We start from the raw sequence: 19,537 nt of genomic DNA, 5'->3' as shown, positions 1-19,537 counted from the left end.
CAAAGAACTCACCAGAATCCAACTAATCCAACTTGAATGGGAGCACTCATCCAAGGATACCTCTGTTGAAAGGAAAGAGCACAAAGTGAGGATGGTATCTTTTCTCCCCCTCCCTTCCCACCTTCCTGGAATTTTTATATTCTAAGAGACATAATGAAGGCAAAACCGAGTATCAGTATACATTAAAGCTGAGCTCCAATTTCAGAGTCCAATCCCTTCGAAAAGTAACAAGAAAATTCCCAGTGATACCAATGTACACTGATATCCCGAGTAAGTGTCCCTTCGGAACTATGACGGCTGGTTGACCATTTTGTCTGCCTCTCTTAGCCCTTTTTTCTGACTTTGATATGTTGGAACTTGCCCCTGTAGCAAGTCTGGTCCCCAGTTATGCAATCTCAATTATGCAAGAGTTCACCTTTTATTACAGAAAGAAGGGTGGAAGGATTGGGAAAATAAAACTGAGACAGCAACACACACCATACGGATGCATTTTTAGCATATTACTCATTACTGCAACTTTTGCAGAACCTGGAACATCTACCAAGAAATGGGACATTTTTCATGTAGGTCTCTATTTATAAATCCATTCCCCCTTGTTAGAATTTTAGTGGAAGTTAAGTACTAATGAAATAAAGCCAGACCCATTCAAATGATACTGCTGCAATAAAATCAGTGTCTCTGGTTAGCAGTGCACACGCAACTGCGCATCAAGGAAGCTGATTTTAAAACAAAACAGCAAATGAGTTAAAATCATGTTACAGTGGATGATGCTTTCAAAAAATGTTTTGTTTTTTTTTCTGCAAGAAGCATTTCTCGAGATGTAGAAGTTAGAGGGGAAACTGGTGAACAAGAAACAGGCACTACCTGAGAGCAAAAATAGAACAAAGAAATTTAGGAAGCTCGGTAGAACAAAGCCTGGTGTTAAAGAAGGTCACAGCAGAATAAGAGACATGGAAAACAAGCCTGTGAAGAGTAAACTTTCTCCAGAGCCTGAGGGAGAAGAAATGATGTAGAAGATTGCTTCTTTTTATTACCCCCCACCCAGAGTCAAGCTGTAATCCAGAAATGAGTGCAGAAGGAACCATGCAATTCAGCAATAACCTGTAACAATATATAAGAAATTGAAAAAAAGAAAGCAATAGCAAGAAAGATGAAGAGTGAAAGCAGCAGTGCTCTGCGGTTCTGGCACTCCATGAAACACACCTTCATTTGGTTCTCAGCTGAAACAAATTAAATCAAAATGCTCTACATTTTATACACTGGGAGAGTTCATAACAAGAGATGGTGTGACTGACAGTGGAAGGGATGTGGGACCGTGGCATTGGTAAATATTGCACGTATTTGGGAACACAAATCAAATTATTGTGAGTGACTCCAGCCTCTGAGGAGAACTAAGGGAAAGGGATGCTACGCATTGCAGTGTGAGTGTGGGAGCTGAGATACATAACAGAAGATCCCAAACATAATTTCATAACTGAAAAGGTTGTTGGAGGGTGTCATGAGAGTAATAGATGGTTTAATACCTCTGTCAGAGTTGGTCACTGATCTGAGAGAGATGTCTGCTAGCACAGGCAATATGAAAGACATCTATTTCATGTGCTGGAACATTTTTGCCAAGGTACTTCATCTGAATTACAGCCTTTATTTTTCAAGAATGCTACCAACCAGGCTGTGCTCATCAAGAAAGATGGTGAGATACAACTCCAGCACTGGGAGGTCAATCTTAAGAATTGAGTTGCTCAGGGAACAATGTAAAACAATAAAGCAAAACTCAAATGCAAGCTGCACATCCCTACAAAGAGATAAAATGGAGAAGTATAAGACAGCAGAAGAATTTACTGTGTTAGACAAGTATAACTTAACTCCAGAAGAAGGCAGTTCCTGATAAATTAGAATTTAATTTCCAGATGTCTTTATGGCATCTTCAGAGCTTAGTGTGAACAGAGAAAATGGAGAAATGATAATTAAACAAACAAAAGCCATAAAGAGAATAATTTTTTTTTTCTCACTGCTTCCTTTCATTGTTGGATTTCAAAATCTGTCAGCTTTCCAAGGCTAGCCCTGTTTTCAAAAGAAAAAGAATAACTGAAATGGCAGTTAAATTAAGAATGTATGGAGGACCCTAAAGCATAAGACATTCAAGAATGATCCTTAAAAAAAACCCAAACCCAAACTCAACCAGAAAGCTCTCTTGGAATAGTTTTGAAATAAGTATTTTAGTTTCAAACTAAGAGACCCCAAGGAGCTTATTTTAGGGATATATGAAGAAATTTGTGTAACAAACTTTAATATTAATACAGTACAGCAGCCATGAGAAACAGTAGCTGAAGCTGTAGGAGCAGCAAATAAACTGAAACTTCAGTGTCAGTTGGAATTTCCAGAAGTTTCTATGGAAAAAACAAATTTCTTTTCTTAGGAGAAAAGTTACCTGTAACTAAACTAAATCTACAAACCCTGTGCCTCAGAGCAAGGTTGTTTGTGGATCTTTCTGCTGTAGCAGATGACTTGGTTCTGTGCAGAGCTAGTCAAGTGTAATGGGGTAATGAACATAGACATTATTTAGCCCACTCAAGAACTACTACTCTGAATAATCACCTAGAAGGCAGTCAAAGCCACTGCTGAAACCTATAGCAAAAGCACATATATTAAAAAATATTTTTTCAAGTAAAGCAATAATTAGATTCTTTTTGAAGTAAGTATGTGCTTGTGTTCTAAAACCATTTTTGAATCATTTTCTAGCAGTAACTTTTGGGAATATTGTTAATTTATACTAATGTCACCATCAAAATGTTCTCATGAGTAACAATGTCGGAATATGGGGGATGAATAGTGCTACATAATCTTCATCTTATTTCAAATATCAGAGAATGATAGCCTGCTATCACAGATATCAGCATTCCAGAAGCTTTTCTGATTTACTGCAGAACATCATTCCATTTTCTCCATTATTTCACAAACCATTTGCCTGTTTTCTGGCCTTGTGCATTGCTTTATTAGACTTTGGCAAGCATACAAGAATTATTTTCAAGAGTAATGGTGTGCAAAAGCAAAGGCAAAGAATAATGGTTAGTAAAGCACTGTGTGGATGGTGCTGGAGGACTGCAAATGGGATGGTGCTTCCAAAACCTCAAGAGGACATGCAGAAGCTGCTTGTTAAAAACGCAGCTCATTCCTTAATGGTTTTAATACTAATCTCTACCAAGTGTTACACTGACTACCTGCAGAACAGTTTTTCACCTGAACTCACAGTCTTTGAGGCTGAGGGAGTGGAACAGGTGAGCATAAACGGTCATGATGGTACCAAAGACCACTGAAGAAATCGCTCATTTTTGCTGATCTGAAAAATTCACAACACCCTTATATTGATTATACCACACACAAACAACAGACAGTTGTCTCCCAACCCTGAGGATCACTGTAACTTCTTCATAGATGTCATGCATTTGCCAGTTGAGTTGATGGCACTGGTGATATTTCTCCCATGTCAAATACATATAAAATAATCGTTGCTCTAAATTTATTTAAACAAGGGTTAATGTTCTGGGTAATACATACTCAAGAACGTAACACTATCTCAAGCAGCTTAAAGCTACTCTGTAAACATGGTAGGGATCAAAAGAAGTCAGCAATTAAGTGTTAGCCAAATCCATACAAGGCTCTTCATGCTGCAGAGAAATAGTGTATTTGGATGCACAGCAGCGTTACTTCCTTTAGGAGATACAAGCAGCACACACAGTCATTCACTCTGAACTCAAATGCCACATCTCCTGCTTTTACATTCTGAGCAATAGTGTTTTGTGTTAGCAAGGGGAGTGGGAAGAAAAGAACTTCAGGGAAAAATATGGTTTCACATTTGGAAGACACTTGGGACTTCTTCCCAGTTTCAAACGGTGCATGGAACTGGGTAATCTAACAATGCACAAGAAAAATGAAAGGCAGAAATAAAAAGAAATATAATTTATTTAGAATTCTTTATCTTAGGCAAACAAAACCAGACAGCTGCCCCTGCTTGTCCTGCCAGTCCCCACCCAAACCACTTTTCCTCAGACCACGCTTTTTCCTAACTTATAACAGGAAGGAAACAGATTGTTTTGGGCTACTGTTCCCAGCTTGCTGGGTGGGTTTCACAGGCAGAGACTTTGCCTGGAGCTATACAGTAAGTAAATCAGTGGTATCTGCTGGTGAAGATGAAACTCCCTTTACTGGTAAAGGATTACAGAGCTCCTCATCTGAACATTATTTCTGTTATGTTAGACAACCCTATAATTAATGTCATTATTCTTCTTTAGCCTCTCATACACACACAGTGCACGATGTTGATTTAGTTTATATATTTACTAAGACCAGATGTTTGACTTCATACTACATTAACATAAACAGAAGAAATAAGTAATCTTTGATGAGGTATGCCCATTCTATGTCTACCTTGCACCTGCTCATCCTGTAAATTTTAAAGGATCCTTTTCAAAAGAGATTCTTATCATCACTGTTGTTTCCAAAGTCAAATTGCTACTATAGCCGCTAAGCAAAACCTCCTTATTGCTATGTTGAGGAAAAAACATTAAAATTTTCAATGTTTTTCTACTAAACTCTATTCCAAGTCTCAGAAGAAGGAAGATTCATTTACTAGGAGGAACTCTGCATTTTAAGAACAATTACAAAAATAACAACTTCATATTTTCTTAAATGTCATTTTACACTGTGTTGAAAAGAACCAGGCTATCTCTGTCTAAGAAAGGCATAAAGAAAGCAACAGCTGTAAAGCACAAGCTCTACTCACACTCTACAAATGGTGTTCTTCCAGAGTTTTTGTGCGGCAAATAGGAAGACTCAGAAAGTATTTTAAATCCATGACAATATTAGGATAGGAAATACATATACATAGATTATCTAAGACTAACCTTTAAAAAGGCTTTCTTTTCCAGTGTATTCATTATGAAAGGAGGAATTGCTGCAAATAAGCAAAAAAAGAAACATCAACCTTGGAGAAAAAGGCACATTGTTTTAATTAAGTTTAATACAGTATTCACAGCTTTCTATCATTAACTGAGCTTTCATTTCACATTGCCAGTTCAAGATACTGGATTGGTATTTACAGAGGTAACTTCTCCCAGTAAGCAAACCTCTTAAAATCACACATAACTAAACCCGAGCTCAGCAACTTGGCACTGGGCAAAGCACCCACTCTTCACTAAACCAATTCCACCCCAGTGGAATTTGTTGCCATTCCTTTGCTATCTCTGTCTTTTCTGCAACAGCATCGCAGGAGCTTTTCTGCTGCCCTTCAGTGCAACACACAGTAGATATTTTCACAGCAAGGAATGTCCGGTTCTCTATGAAACTTCCTAATGGAAATGTAAACACTGGCAGCATTACTGTAAGATAATTCGGCCTCTAAGAAAAATCAATTGCATAGAATTTAATCTCTCTCACATTAGGAACTGACAATCAGGAGCTGCACGTTACTGCAGTTATTCTTACCCATGCCAGGAGCAGCCATAAGAATCCTTGATATAACCACCTGGGCAATTGCCTGCTGAGCTGCTTTTGATGAGTCACCCAGTCTGTTTCCATTCTCATCCATGACAGGGATTCCAAACTTGATTTCTCTGTTGAATAAGGAATAAAATAAAGCAATGACAGACATGCATTTACTCTCCTTTTTGTCACCTTATCTCTGTCCCCTTAAAATTGTTGTTTCTAAGAATTACAATTTGTATTTTATTTTCCATGTTAACCTCTTTGTGACACTCTTTGGTATAAAAAATTCAAAAGGCAGAGAAAGGTCCAGGGGAAAATATGCTCAAAAGCAAACAAGTGGATATTTGTAACAGCATTCTGCTGCTTGAGCCTGGTCACATGCATTCTGAAAGGAAGAAAAGAGATAGATGTGTTATTTCTGTATTTCACAGAACAGAGAGGTTCCTTCAAAAAGCAATTCAGAAATGTGGGATTTTCTGGACTGCTCTGGAATTACTCTGTCCTTTCCAGCAGAAAAAACAGGGAATACAGGAAGATTAGAACTAAACCAGAAATCTTTGTGAAGGCTCCCCTCTGACATTCTAGGCTGAGTTTTCATTTCAACCACTAAGAACATAATTGAAAGTGTAAATGGATGCACAAAACAAATTGCATTTCTGTATCTGTATTATTCTCTACTATATCTTATCCGTAAGTACAAGGTTAGCTGTTAAACTCATTCAGGGGAGTGAGAAGCAGACAGAAGGGCAGATATACCAAGATATACTTCCTTTACTCCTCATCTTTTGTAAAAGATAAAATACTACCACAGATTGAATTTCATTGCAAACACATACTTTATATATTCTCTTTTCTGACCATAACCTTGTGTTTATAAGAGGGTGTTTTTCATTTGTTTTTCCCCTTTAAAGGGCTGGTAATTGGTTTCTGAGATGTAAGACCTTTGAACTCTATGGATATTTATCTGAAGAGAATATGGATGTTCTATTTTATGCCCATCATAATGAATCAATCAAAACAAGATCATCCATGTGGTTTTAGCTAGGTTCTGAAACAAGCTGAAGATATGTAATACGCTTTTACTTAGTAACTTGCTGCTCTAAAAACTCAGAAACATGTAGAATGAGTGATCTTTGTTCTTTTTCATACCTTTGCCTCATTAGTGGAATATTAATGCAGTTAGCAGCAGCAACAGCAGCAAATGGAACAAACCGTCCTATAAGAGGTGAGACATGCTGCAAAACACACAGAGATGGAGGAAAAAGGAAATTCAAAAGAAGAAAATAAATTTACATACTAATTTTATTTCCCAAGGTCATATTAAAATGCTTCATGTGCTAATGACAGACCAGACCTGTTTCCTTTAAATTAAAATGCTGTGAAAACTCACTAGTGGGGCAGAGGTAAAATGACAAACAAACAAGTCATAAATACTTCTCTCAGAGGTACCAGTGGCATGAAAATAGAAAACCCAATCTTATTTCAGTAGCATCACTGCAGAGAAGTGTCAGCTTCTGAGCATGCCTGTCAGCAGCAGTAAACAGACCTTAACTTTACTGTCTCTGCTGGCAAGGTCACAGCATCCATACCCGCTGCTTTGCATCTAGAGGCACTGACTATGGAAGCTATTCATCTAGCCAGTGTCTTGTATAATATGAATTACTCTGTTTGGAATAGCCTCTCAAATAACTTGTTAAAGCTATACCATTCCCACTACATTTAAGCATAAACAGAGGGGTACAAAATACGGTTTTGTTGTTTGGTTTTAATTCGTACTATTTTTTTTGGAAAGGATCTATTTTTTTGCCTTGTGTTTTGCACTTGTTTAAAGAATTTGAGTTTTCTGCATTTAGGAGCGGCATCTCCTCACAAGTTCTTCAGCCAGTCCAGAGAGGTGTCCACGTTTGCAGAAGTGATACTGTACCTTAAAACCACACCTAGACAGTTTATGGGATAATGAGCTCACATTGTTGTAACTACACATCCACTGCAATTAACTTTCAAATGCTATTATATACTTTGACATGTAAAGAAACTGCAAAAAAGGGCACCTTATTAGATACAGTTTGTATTAACACAAGGCTGTTAGATGTACATATAAGGAGGACAAGCTGTTTGAAATACATAAAAAAGCATCTACACAGGGCAAAAATAAGGTTGGGATCTCAAGAAGGGAGCCATCAAAGGCCATTACAACTCCATATTGGGTGCTGCACACAACATGCCACAGATACACAGGAGAACTGAGCTATTAGCATCTCATTAAACACAAAAGTTTAGTTACAAATGGGAGGGGGGAAAAATATCACCAATACCTTTGTTAGTGCATTAAGTCCTAAAGCTGTTGCAACAGCACCTGTGGTAGCAGAAACATAGGCTGCTCCCAGCTGGCTAAAAGAAAAATAAACATGTTTGCATCTGGTCAACATTTACTTCACTTTTAATTATGTTCTATACATGTAATTGTACCCACCCAAAAAGTTAAAAAGCAGACCTTTCTGTGATACTGCCATGAGATAGGGATGAAAGATTCAAATGGACACTGAAACACTTCTATTTCACTAGCAGTAAAAATCACATGCAACATTTTAACATTGAATCTGGTTCTGCTGGTTCTGCATTGCTATCTGTTCAGCATTTTCTCATGTGTCTGAACGACCGTCTTGAAGGATTAGTTCTGCATTTAATTTCCTAATTACTTAAACTAATAAAACCAGCTTGGATTTCTAACGCCATGTCTATGATAGTAATTAAATTCAACTGTACCGAAACCCATACATGCAGACCAGGTATGATGCAAACACCCAAATCCAACCCAGTCTGCTCTAAAACACAATTTACATACTTCCCAGCTATAAGGTGTCTGTATATCCTTGAATCTACTAAACTGATTTTAGCCACTAAACCAGAAAGTCAAGCACGCAATTCTAGCCTCCTATTTATGATTTCTAGCTTTCTGCATCTATTTAGACTCTCTCTTTGCCTTCAAGTAGAAACAAGTACTGTGCAGACCAGTTCCTCGGAGGGGTCCTCTTTTTGCAAATAAGCACTATTTGTGGTGTGTGCTCTACTTCAGGGCACTGAAGAGATTGCAGAGAGAGACACCTAAAGGTCTGCACAAAATACCAACTTAGAAATACCCTGATGTAACACCAAACCAACTTTCAAATGATTGAGCAATGCAACACAGACTCCTATTAAATCCTACGCTGTTAAGTGCTTATGATCAAAGTACACAAGCTTATCTTTAATGGCAGAAATGGAGTTCTCACCTCCATCGTTCTCAGACTTCTCATCTATGCATATCAAATTAGTAATAAACACAGATGAAAAAACTTATCCCTCTATCACCTCAAACTTTAAAGCCCAACCATGTTCCAGGACATCTGAGAACTATTTATAACTCATGGAAAGTATGTGGTTGTGTGTCTGACCTGACAGTAATCGGGGCATCACCGCTCCTGTTTGTGTAATTTACTACAGCATTGAAGGACTGGTTAATCCACTGCCAAAAAAGCACCGCTGGTGTCGTTCTTGAAAAGAGAAATGTTAATAACAACAAAACCAACAATAATAATAATTGTCATAACAAAAATTAAGTTGAATCAACAGCACAGGAAAATTACGGCAAATCAAGAAAAGTCAGTGCAAGCAGTAATCACGCAGAGGTCCTTACTTATCTGAAGGAAACAATACAGTTCTTGAGGTACTGGCTCGATAATAAAAGTATTTTTATTTCTAAGAATAGAATTTAAAAGCTTTGTAATTAAATACCAAGGTCCACTTGGGACAAAGGTTTGTTGTAATAACAAAAGCATTATAGAAAACCTCTCTATAAAAACCACAGAGAAATATGAAATGCTATAATTTCTAGAATATTTTTGAGGGTTGTTATTCCTTTACAGTCTGCTAGTTCTCTTTGCAAGCTCCATAAATGACCTAGAGGTGGATTTTAGGACACAGGTTTTATTCTCTCAGTCTTCAAAAAGTAAATACGATGCCATCGTTTTAATAAATCCTCGTGACACTAAAACATTCACTTGTATGTAGAACTGAATTAAAGATTAAAAGACAACTCCAAAATGTTCCTGATCCACAGACAGCTGGATGCTAGGAGAGTATATCTGGGAAAAGTGTTTCTTTCTCTCCTCAGACCACAAACTCTGCCCCCAATGGAGGCACCACTGAAGATTCTTCACCAGAATTTCAGTAAGGAGAACCAGACCACCAGAAGTTAACAATTGCTATTGAAAACTCTTTCTGATCATTAAAATAACTTTTAACAGGACTTTCAAGCTTACACTTCATTAAAATACTTAATAACACAGTTTCAGTAATGTGGTTCTCATTCGAGGGCTGATCTGGAAATTTAGAGTGCTAAAGAAGAAGCAGTAGCTGTGCCAATTACTCTGTAACGAGCAAGAAAACAGAGTAGAGATGCTACAGTAGAAGATGTGCTAGGTTTCTAAGGTTAGAAATTCCTAAGTATCTCCTCCTTTTTGTCCTCTACACAACTCTCCTACACAGATGAATTCTGGAACATTCAACTTTCCCAGTTTGAGAAAAAGTAGGATGGTGAAGCAGAGGGGCTAAGGGTTTAACTCACAACTACTTCTTTGAGGAAACCATTAAGTGTGAGGGAATGCAGAGAGAGAAAAGAAAAGGAAGCAAAATGTTAACTTTGTAAATATTATAAATCTTCTAAAATGCTATTTTGACAATAACACTGATTTGAACTTATCTAATTTGTAGGCAAATGTTTTCTGTGAGATGCTGCCATCACTTACCTATAAAAGGTCATCATACAACCTGTGATAGTCATGTTCATGGGTACCTGAGCTGACATTCGGCCAATCAAGATCATCTTTTCACCAGTGTCTGGGTGAAAGGCTGAATCATAGATATATTTTGCTCTCCACAAGTCATCTTCTGTCAAGCCAGGTGACACAATACCTTGTCTTAGGACAAATCAGAAAAACAAAGTAAGACAACAGCAGAAAGCACAACTGTTATAAAATGCTGCAAATTGCAGTGACAAATGGGGCATCAGAGGATTTTGGGATGTTCACACTAAGTTAGTCTAGCCTCATAGCTAGCTTATAGTTCTTCAGCTTTTAAATGGACTGGTGAAAGGAGAACAATCAAAACTCCAAGTAATGGCTATGTTGGCTGAGTCAATACACGCAGCACCAAATTTCTATTTACTCAAACCTGTACTGGATTTCAGAGCTCAGATCTCCATCAGTGTGGAACTCTGGAGCAAGTAGAGTCGTAAACACTTGTAAAGTAAATTTTCAAACAATATAATGCATAAGAGTATTTCAACTTTGCGGTCATATTAACTAATTTCAGAATTTGAAAATGCTATTAAGCATTTTGTGTTTCAGAATGCTCCATAGGGGTTCTCAGATGACACAATTTCTCCATTCATTAGCAAGTTTATTTTAAAATGAAAGAAAAGTGTCTCAAGCTCTGAAATAAAACAAGAGTGGTGCAGTGAATACAGTGTTTTAAATATTTCCTTTTAAATACATAACCATGTACTTATTATTGACATGGACATTTTTTGGCCTGCAGTTAAAGTGATCAATGCCATACCTGTAATCATGCACAATTCTTCTTGCATTTTCCAGCTGGGCATTAGATAACAAAATATTCCGGGGGTCTGTTACAGTAAAGAAGTGATTGGCTCGACCGGCAAAAGTGCTTTGATCCCATCGGGGCTCCTTGATATTAATATTCAATGGTATATTTCCTGACATCTTCAAGAACTCTCTGAAGAAAACATGAAAATTTGCAATTCAGAATTCCATTTATTTCATTATGCATCTATAGCCTGCAAGATGAAAAGTGGTTATGCTTAGAGTGAAAAACCAAACACCAAACAGCTTGCAGAACTGAGATTTAAAGGGGCAAGTGTACATCCTGAAAGCAGATGATGTCCCTTCCCCCCCCCAAGACATTTATGCACTACACCTTTCTAAGAGTATGAGTATCTAATTAAGAGGGAGAGGTACACAGATACATGCACAAATATCTGGGGATGAGGCAGATGCAAAAGAAGTACAGAAAGTTATAAATAAATAGCTGTACGAAAGAACAGCATCAATCAAAGTGTGCTTTATTTCAGTGATGAATAGCTGTTTGCTGGAAATATTGGCTTGCAGGGAAGAAGAAATTGAATATTTCAGGAGATGCCTAAAGACCTGCTATAAAGTGCAATGACAGGACAAGTATTTAATAAAATCCATTTAACATCTCTGGTATAGAAAAACAAAACAAAAATTAGGGACAAACCCCAAACAATTCCTTTTAATAAATGCCATTTCTCTAAATCCACGCTTTAGCAAAACAAAGATTATATAATGCAACAACTTGCAACATTATGAACACATGACCTGATCTTCTAATGATAACTTCAAAGACGGTTAAAGAACTACACTGAAGGGCACTGAACTAACATAGTTGTGCATTTATGGAGCCTAAAGCCCAGAAAATTAAAAATGACTTCAGGATGACTAAGTTTACTTCAACATCTAATGAAAGGCCAGTCCCTGCACAGGACAAGCTGTGTGAACTTTAACTTTCTTAAGAGAAATTTCTGCAACATATTCTATACTCAATTCTAAACAAACAAAACCAACAAAAAGCCATCCTCCAAATAATGCTTGTAACTCAAATGGCTGAAGTAAATCAGATCTATAAAAATTCCAATGATATCACACAGAAGTTTAGTTGTTTTAACCGGAAAAGTATCATCATTACGAGGAAAACTAATACATATGTTGTAAGCTGCCACTAAAGAGTATTTTCATCTAAGGAATACCATGAAATTGACTGAGGCATTCTGATCAATTTGATGAAACTTAAGTGATGCAGAACAAAAAAAAAACCCAAACCCGAACCCACAAAAAGGAAGTGACTAATCATGTAAAGTGTCTCCACCATAAAGAATGTGAGCCTTGTGGGGATGAAAGGAGAGACCATTCATGAAATCTGAAGAAGCTGTTGTCCATCTCTCAAAGGCAATTACGATTCTTCTCCTCTGCCTCAAGTGGAAAAACTTCTTATGACCAGCACTGACCTTACTGAGAACTGAGCACACATAGCTCAAAAATATCTGCACATTGAGGCTGGTAAGTTGCTCTGTGAATGCTTCCCTATTGGTATATTATTTGTAGAAAAGTCCAAGTTTAAATATTTATATAATTAAATTATCAGTTTCATCAAGAAAGATTTAAAACTGCTTAGGACACCTTATGTTAATCTGTTTAAAGTTGCCTAATGAATGCTTAATAAAGTAGTCTGCAAATAGAAGTGCTTTTCTTTTCACTCTGATTAGCATATATACTCCTGTGCTATCTGTGAATTATTTTTATATACTTCTGTCCATAAAACCAAGCTCTTTGGTAATAAGAAATCTAAACAATAAGGATCTGCCTTCACTGCAGATGTTTCATGGTTTAATTCAGGATGGTTTCATTCTGCTTTATTCTACCTGCCCTGACAAGGGTGGACCTGCAGAAAATAAGACTTACACCTTTCATGTCCTACCATTAATCCCGTCACCACTTGATCTACACTGTGACTGCTCTGATGCTCCTTGAACCATGTGTGCTGATATAATTGACTACTTTAGAAGAAAACAAATGCTGCATAAAGAAGGGAGGCCAGCTGTCTCCTGGATTAGAATGTTGAACTGGCACAGTAGAAGATCTGGGAGCACAAAAGGTTTGTGCTCCCATGCTCCTTCTACAGACTGATCAGTGACCACCTTGGGTTACCATTTTGCTCAAGTTCAGGATCTGTGGATGCAGGATGAGTCAGCTGTAATACACATCTTGAAGCTTCAAACCTACCAAAAAAAGGTCAGTGCTGCAGCAGCAAAAAGCATCCTAGCAGGAAAATGGGAAATGTACATTAAAGGAAGACTCTAGGCATATGCTACAACAAGGGACCGTGCTTGCAGTCACTGTGTCTGTTTAGAAGGATAGCTACAGAAAAGGCCAACTTTAATAATACTAATCTTAAAAAGGATAAAGGATAGTTTATAGCCTCTAATCCTGCACAGGCTGAGGAGGGGGCCTACAGGGTGTGGTGAGATCATGCAAAAAGGGATTCAAACTTTCAGGAACAGCTATTTAAATACACAAACTATATTCTTCTAAATGATGCAACTGACATAATTGACTTGCATTTTAAGAATATACATAGGAGCAATGCTGTTCTAAGTAAGTCTAAACTAGAAGTCATGAAAACTGTGGACAGGGACAGAGCACCAATGCCCACGGAGAAGGAACAGACGTCATGCATAAAAGGAAGGGTAAAAAGTTCAGACACTGGAATAATATAACTTGGAGACACATAAACCTTGCAGTGAAGTAAAAAGGGTGTCTGAGTTTGCCAGCCTTGGGACTCTCTGAGTCACGGCTCTGTTACAAGAGTGCCTAAGACAACTGGTAAATTTCTGTCTTGAAAACCTTCAAGTTTTCCAGCAAAATATTTTTATAATAAACCCCCCAGCTCTCGTGTTAAAGTGACTGAATGATGCTACTCATTAGTTATCAGTCCCTATTATTAAATGATGAAAAGGGAAATAAATCCCACAAAGCAAAACCATAAGCCAATAAAATGCTTCTGTACTTCAAAAGGATCCTCTTATAAAACAGAATCTCCAATTATAAAGTAAAAATGGTGACTGCACAAAAATGGTTTCATCAATATATTATCCAGTCATCATCATAAACTGTATGGCTTCTCGTTTTTTATTTAAACAGTGAGACTGTAAAACTGCAAGAAACAGGTCCCACACCCTCAATTTAAGCTGCTGCAACAGTATTTTACCTAGCTGTCACCTTAATTTTCAGATACAGTTGTAGAGGGGTGCTGCTGTTTGCATAATTCCTTCAAATATTCAATAGCAAAAGCACTGCAATGAAACTATTAAAATTTAATTACTATTTTAACTGCAATGCTTTGTCAAGGGTGTAACTCTCCTACCTTCAGTGATATAATTCTCCATATACATTAAATGTGCCCAAGATTTAAGTTGTCATTATCCACATACCCATAACAGAATTGTGTAAGGAAAAAACAAAGGACATTTGGGTTAAGTCAAATGTAAGTAAATCCCTCTGAAGCTTGACATAAGTAGAAAGTTTGCAAAGGGACTGGAAAGTAAATGCACAAATCCTCTAGAACAAAGATAAAAATGTTTGCTTTGTTACAGTCCACTAATGAATGCAAACTTCAACAACAACCTGACACTCAACTGCTTATAAGCATCTAAATTTATTGTTCCCACATCTGTTGCCATTCAGTAAGTCCCAACAGAGTGGAGACCCCCTGTGAAATAGGACAAAACTTTGGATCTGCAGCACCTTAAATTTTAAGGTGGAAAGGTTAGAAGCAAAATTACCCAATCTGATCTTGAAACAACGCTCTTCCTTAAACAACTCTAGTAAGAGTCAGGACACAACATTAATTGTACAAACACAAGTTACTCTAATAATTCACACTGAAATGGCACTTTGTGGTCTTGTTCCTCATGGGAGGATCAGCAGTACTGGAAAGGATAAATGACAGCATCATAACACAGTCAGTTAACATCTATCATGGAAAATATGCAGGAAGGAAGGAAATAATAAATGTTCTTCATTTTTCTAACAACAGATCACTTAGAAAGGTACTTACTAGAACCACTTGTACCCGTAAATCCTGAAGTTGGTAACAGTCCACACTAGCAAATTAAACCAGTAATAATGGACTATGCTCTCTGGCACATTCATATTATTAAAACCTTTTAGTTTCCCCAGTAGGGTAGCTGTACCCAAACTGCCCATGGAGAATGGCAGCTAAATCCTCCCTTGTGCTGCCGGATTGTCTGGGTGAGCATCAGCTGTCCTGGGCAAAATTGCTCCAAGCTGCACTCCAGCAAGTTCGCAATACAGGGGACTGCATTCCCGTGACCGGGAACAAACACTCTTTGGCACTGTTTAGCTCCCCAGCACTGACACAGAGGTTTCATTACCCATGTGTTTCACACTGTGGCATATTTTCAGAGTCATAGCTGCAATTGTGTGTTTATAAAGTATTTTGTAAGCATAAGACTGTCAAGCTAAAGAAACAGCCACGTCTTGCCATGTATTTGACACCAAAAGTGGAGCTGAAGACATGGTTCTGTGTACCGGATGCAATTAGATGTGGTGATACAGATGGCCTATCACACAGTGTGAAAATGCACTTCCCAAGGTCTTTAAAGCAAATTTCACTGCCAGCCTCTCCTCTACCATGCTCTCTAAAGCGCCTTGCTCCTGCCTTCTCTTATCTCTCTCCCAGCCCTAGTAAACAGAAAATAAAAACAATCTAAAAAGCACTAAAAAAAGAAGCTAAAACTAAGGTCTTCATCTTCAGAAAACCTCTCAACTCCATTCTTTTAATAACCTAAAAAAATAAATCTTTAAATTAATAATTCTTTGACTTTCATCCTGTACTTTCAATCAGAAAGCACCACTGAACTGAACTGGAAGCCCTAGTACAAAGCACAGCCAAATATTTTGCCCTCTCTGATCAGATGGAATTGCCTCTCAGCTCATGGTCTAATGTTTAATCCTAACATTAACAGCAGGGAAAAATAGGCTGTAAGAGTGAGAATGGCCTTTCTTAAAAAACAACTACATAGAACCTAGCACAAAATCTGGTCAACTGTTTTAGCAGAAAGGCCACAGAACCACCAATACCAGGAGACTTTAAACCTTGTTTAAAGGTTAACAACAACAGTTGCAACCATCTTACAAAACACAGATTCCGAAGTTGTCAGGAGTTCAACTTTGGTGTTCCTTTCCAAAGTTCACGTATTAAACAGCACTTTGAAGGCCACAGAACCATTTTTCAAACCACAGCAGTAGCCAAAAGAGTAGCAATGAATATTTAATTTACTCCAGACAGCAACATACCACTCAATTTTGAACAACACAGACATTTGATCATTTATTTTAAACCCCGTTGCATGCCTGAATAACCCAGATGGGCAGATAATCTGGGAAATTCTGGGCAACTTAAAACTCATGCAGTAGTGCACAAATGGTGAAAAGCAACTTTTCTACCTTCCTTGGAACCATTTCTATTTTCTTCTGTTATTGACACTTGTATTTTAACCCAAGTCTTGAAACAATCCACTTCACAGTTAAGAAACTTTGTCAGTTTCTTTCCAGTATCAAAGTTAAAACCTTGTGGGAGAACTACCCCAGCAGCAGGCTTTCCTCAACCAGTACAAAGGCCTGAATTCTCTTGAGTGAGGATCCTTCAGCAAACATCCTTAGATTGGGTACCAGACAGGGTATTGCCTTAGTCTTTATACAGAATTGTCTGTTGCTTTTTGCTTTTCTAGGGGCTGGAGCCCAGATTGTAGCCTCCTGCACTGCAGAAGTGGACTCCATTAATGAGACCATCCTTTTGCTTCTCTTGCATGCAATTTCAGAAAGTCAGCAAAAACTGAGCTGTGGGAGTGAGAAGTCAATAGAGAAGCCTATGTTCAAAAGCAGTGCAGAAATATTGTGATATCAAACATTGTAACATTTCACTTCTTGGTGCTCAGCTCCCAGACTGCAACCTGCAACCCTCTGTTACAAAGCATGGGACATGTTGCACGCCCCAGCTTGAAAGAGAATTCACATCAGCCCGCACACAGAAGGTGAGTGAGCAATCTAGCCAACACAAAAACTGAAAGGAAGGGGTAACTTGCAGTGTCCTTTACCAGGACTCAGACTTTACGTATGCAAAGGCGCTCAGGTCAGATCATGACTCACAAAATCTCCCAGAAGCAACTAAGAGTTCCTTTTTTGAAAGATGAGATAAGGCTTTTTACTGAAAACTCAGTAAAAATAGAAGGTAACTGCAGTGCCTCTTTCTTACCAGAATCCTAAATAGGAATGGTTCAAAAGCTAGAGCCAGTTGCTGCTGAAAATGTTTCATGTGCAGAGTCACTGGGAGAGAGAAAAAAAACCCCACTTGACACACTTAGGTCCCTTAATCTCCACTCTTCAAAGCAGTCCCCTAACAGCCTGGCGTCCTGGTGTCCCAGGACAGGGCCCTGTTCTGGCAAACAAGAGATGCAGCTTGGAAAATCCTGAGGCTGAGAAAAATACCTGCTGCTATAGAATGGGGGAAGAACAGCTTCTCTTCTTCCTCTGACACATTTATAAACTAAAACCCAGGGCTGCTTTTTGGAGGTCCTTTGCCTGAACAAACTCTGATTCTTTTCCACAAGCAGTAACCACTCTATCAGCTGCTGTGTTGGCTTAGAGAAGAGACACAAAATTAACTACCCTCTGATTAGTAAAAGGCGCTCTATTCTATCTTAAAACTACAACACATTGGCAAAGCAACAGCAGAAAGCCAACCCAGCTATTCCCCATACTTTAATTGCTTTGGCAAAGAACCCAATGCATTCTGCAGGGATGTCAATCATGGCAGTATAATTAGTTCAAATGGGAAGCACTAATAGATTTTAGGGAGATAAAGCATTTTTGCATGATAGCAAAAGAGCACATATCAGACTTCTTGGGGTCATTAAGCAATGGTATTGCTCTATTTGCACTATGTTTGTTACCACATTTGAAAGAAGGAGCACAGCTGATAACTGGGAGAAGTATGATGCAATGTACTTACACCAAATGTTAACAAAGCAACTCGCCAAGTTCTTCTTCCCCAAAGCAGCTTCTATAAGTAAATACCTATTTACTTATACCTGCAAAGATTATCATCTTTGCACTCTGATTTCTCTTCCTGCAATCATAAAACCAAACTGAACGCTGGAGAAAGCAAATGATGGCCACACTACAAGATACTTCTCTTTTTTTTTTTGCTTATAAATGTACGTCCCACTTGTAGCCTAGCAACAAAAGCAGAGTCTGTGTTAAATGGATGGAGCCTTCTGCTGGGGCTCTCTCCTCAAAGCAGCCATGTTTGGCCTGTAACTTGATGAGAGATTTCATCATTTCCACATTAAAGCTCCCTCCAGATGTTAGAGGCTGCTGCAGCCAGCTCAGCAGCGCTGGCTTCCCGTTTCCCACCTCTCCCATGGCACGAGGTGGATTGCAGAGACGTGCCACATGTTCACTGCCTCTCTTCCTTATGAGAAATAAAGCTTCTTTGCTAAAATGGGTTAGTGCAAGTTCTTGTTTCAGTCCTGATTGCTGCAAGCCTGCCTCTGCTCCTTCATTTTTTAATACCCCCTGGCAAACCGGAGGAGGAGTGCCTGGCTCTGCTCAGGCATGCTCATGGCCTCTTCTGCAGCTTGTTTCATGCAGCTTTTTCTGACAGACACCATGCAGGTGATTTTTTAACTGCACCTGGGTACAAAGCCAGTCTTTGCCCCCTCCCCCTGTTCTCCCAATACCCATGATCATTACAATTAATGATTTATAACTCGATAAATAAATACTTCTCATTAAAATCCCTGCCTTTGGCTATCAGGTGTCTGACCTCCAAATTATCAGCCGTTCCTCCCCTGGAAAGGATGATCCTCGAGCAAGGGAGGTTTGCTTTCTGCAGGCAAGGGATCTGTGCCGGTGCCACACGGCACCCTGCGGCACACAGCCCGTGCTCAGGGGACACCCGTGGCCGGGAGTGGTTTTGGAAGCGGGTGGGAAAGCGGGAAGTTCCTGAATGTGGAGGGAGAGGGGGGACCCGCTGGGACACCCGCTCTGCTCCCATTCAGGGGATGGGGCTATACATGGGGTCGGGGCCCTAAGAAGGGACCGGGGGACACGGGGCTGGGCCTGCGGGAGAGCACCGAGCTGACGTGCGGGGCTGGGCCCCTGCCGAGGGCACCGGGGTGACACCGGGGGTGGCACCGGCGCTGGATCCTCCACCCGCTTGGCAGGACGCAGCCCAGCCCGAGCCGCGGGGCCGCCCCTGCCCGGTCCCGGTGCCCGTACTCACCGCGACCGCTACACGCTGCCGGCTCCGCGATGCCCCTCGCCCCGCCGCCCGGAAGAGGCTCGCTCGGCACCGCGGGCGAGAGGCCGAGGGAGGCGGTTGGGCCGCCCCGCTC

At 39.3% G+C, this 19,537-nt stretch overlaps 1 protein-coding gene across 1 annotated transcript in view; it reads right to left on the bottom strand.

Moving 5' to 3' along the window:
• SFXN1 (sideroflexin 1) overlaps positions 1 to 19,537 on the bottom strand; it is a 21,918-nt gene extending 2,381 nt beyond the window's left edge. The window contains exons 1-9 of the mRNA XM_005142680.4: positions 19,426 to 19,537; positions 11,080 to 11,254; positions 10,269 to 10,439; positions 8,916 to 9,014; positions 7,797 to 7,872; positions 6,631 to 6,716; positions 5,482 to 5,609; positions 4,902 to 4,951; positions 13 to 62 (exon numbers count right to left, since the gene is read on the bottom strand). Of these exons, the coding sequence (XP_005142737.1) occupies positions 13 to 62; positions 4,902 to 4,951; positions 5,482 to 5,609; positions 6,631 to 6,716; positions 7,797 to 7,872; positions 8,916 to 9,014; positions 10,269 to 10,439; positions 11,080 to 11,243 (824 nt within the window). The 5' untranslated portion in view covers positions 11,244 to 11,254; positions 19,426 to 19,537. The remainder of the gene's footprint in view (positions 1 to 12; positions 63 to 4,901; positions 4,952 to 5,481; positions 5,610 to 6,630; positions 6,717 to 7,796; positions 7,873 to 8,915; positions 9,015 to 10,268; positions 10,440 to 11,079; positions 11,255 to 19,425) is intronic.

The sequence above is a fragment of the Melopsittacus undulatus genome, chromosome 10, assembly GCF_012275295.1.
Source record: "Melopsittacus undulatus isolate bMelUnd1 chromosome 10, bMelUnd1.mat.Z, whole genome shotgun sequence".
Taxonomy (NCBI): Eukaryota; Metazoa; Chordata; class Aves; order Psittaciformes; family Psittaculidae; genus Melopsittacus; species Melopsittacus undulatus.
Note: the sequence above shows the minus strand (reverse complement) of the source record. Positions and strands in the feature narration are given on the sequence as shown.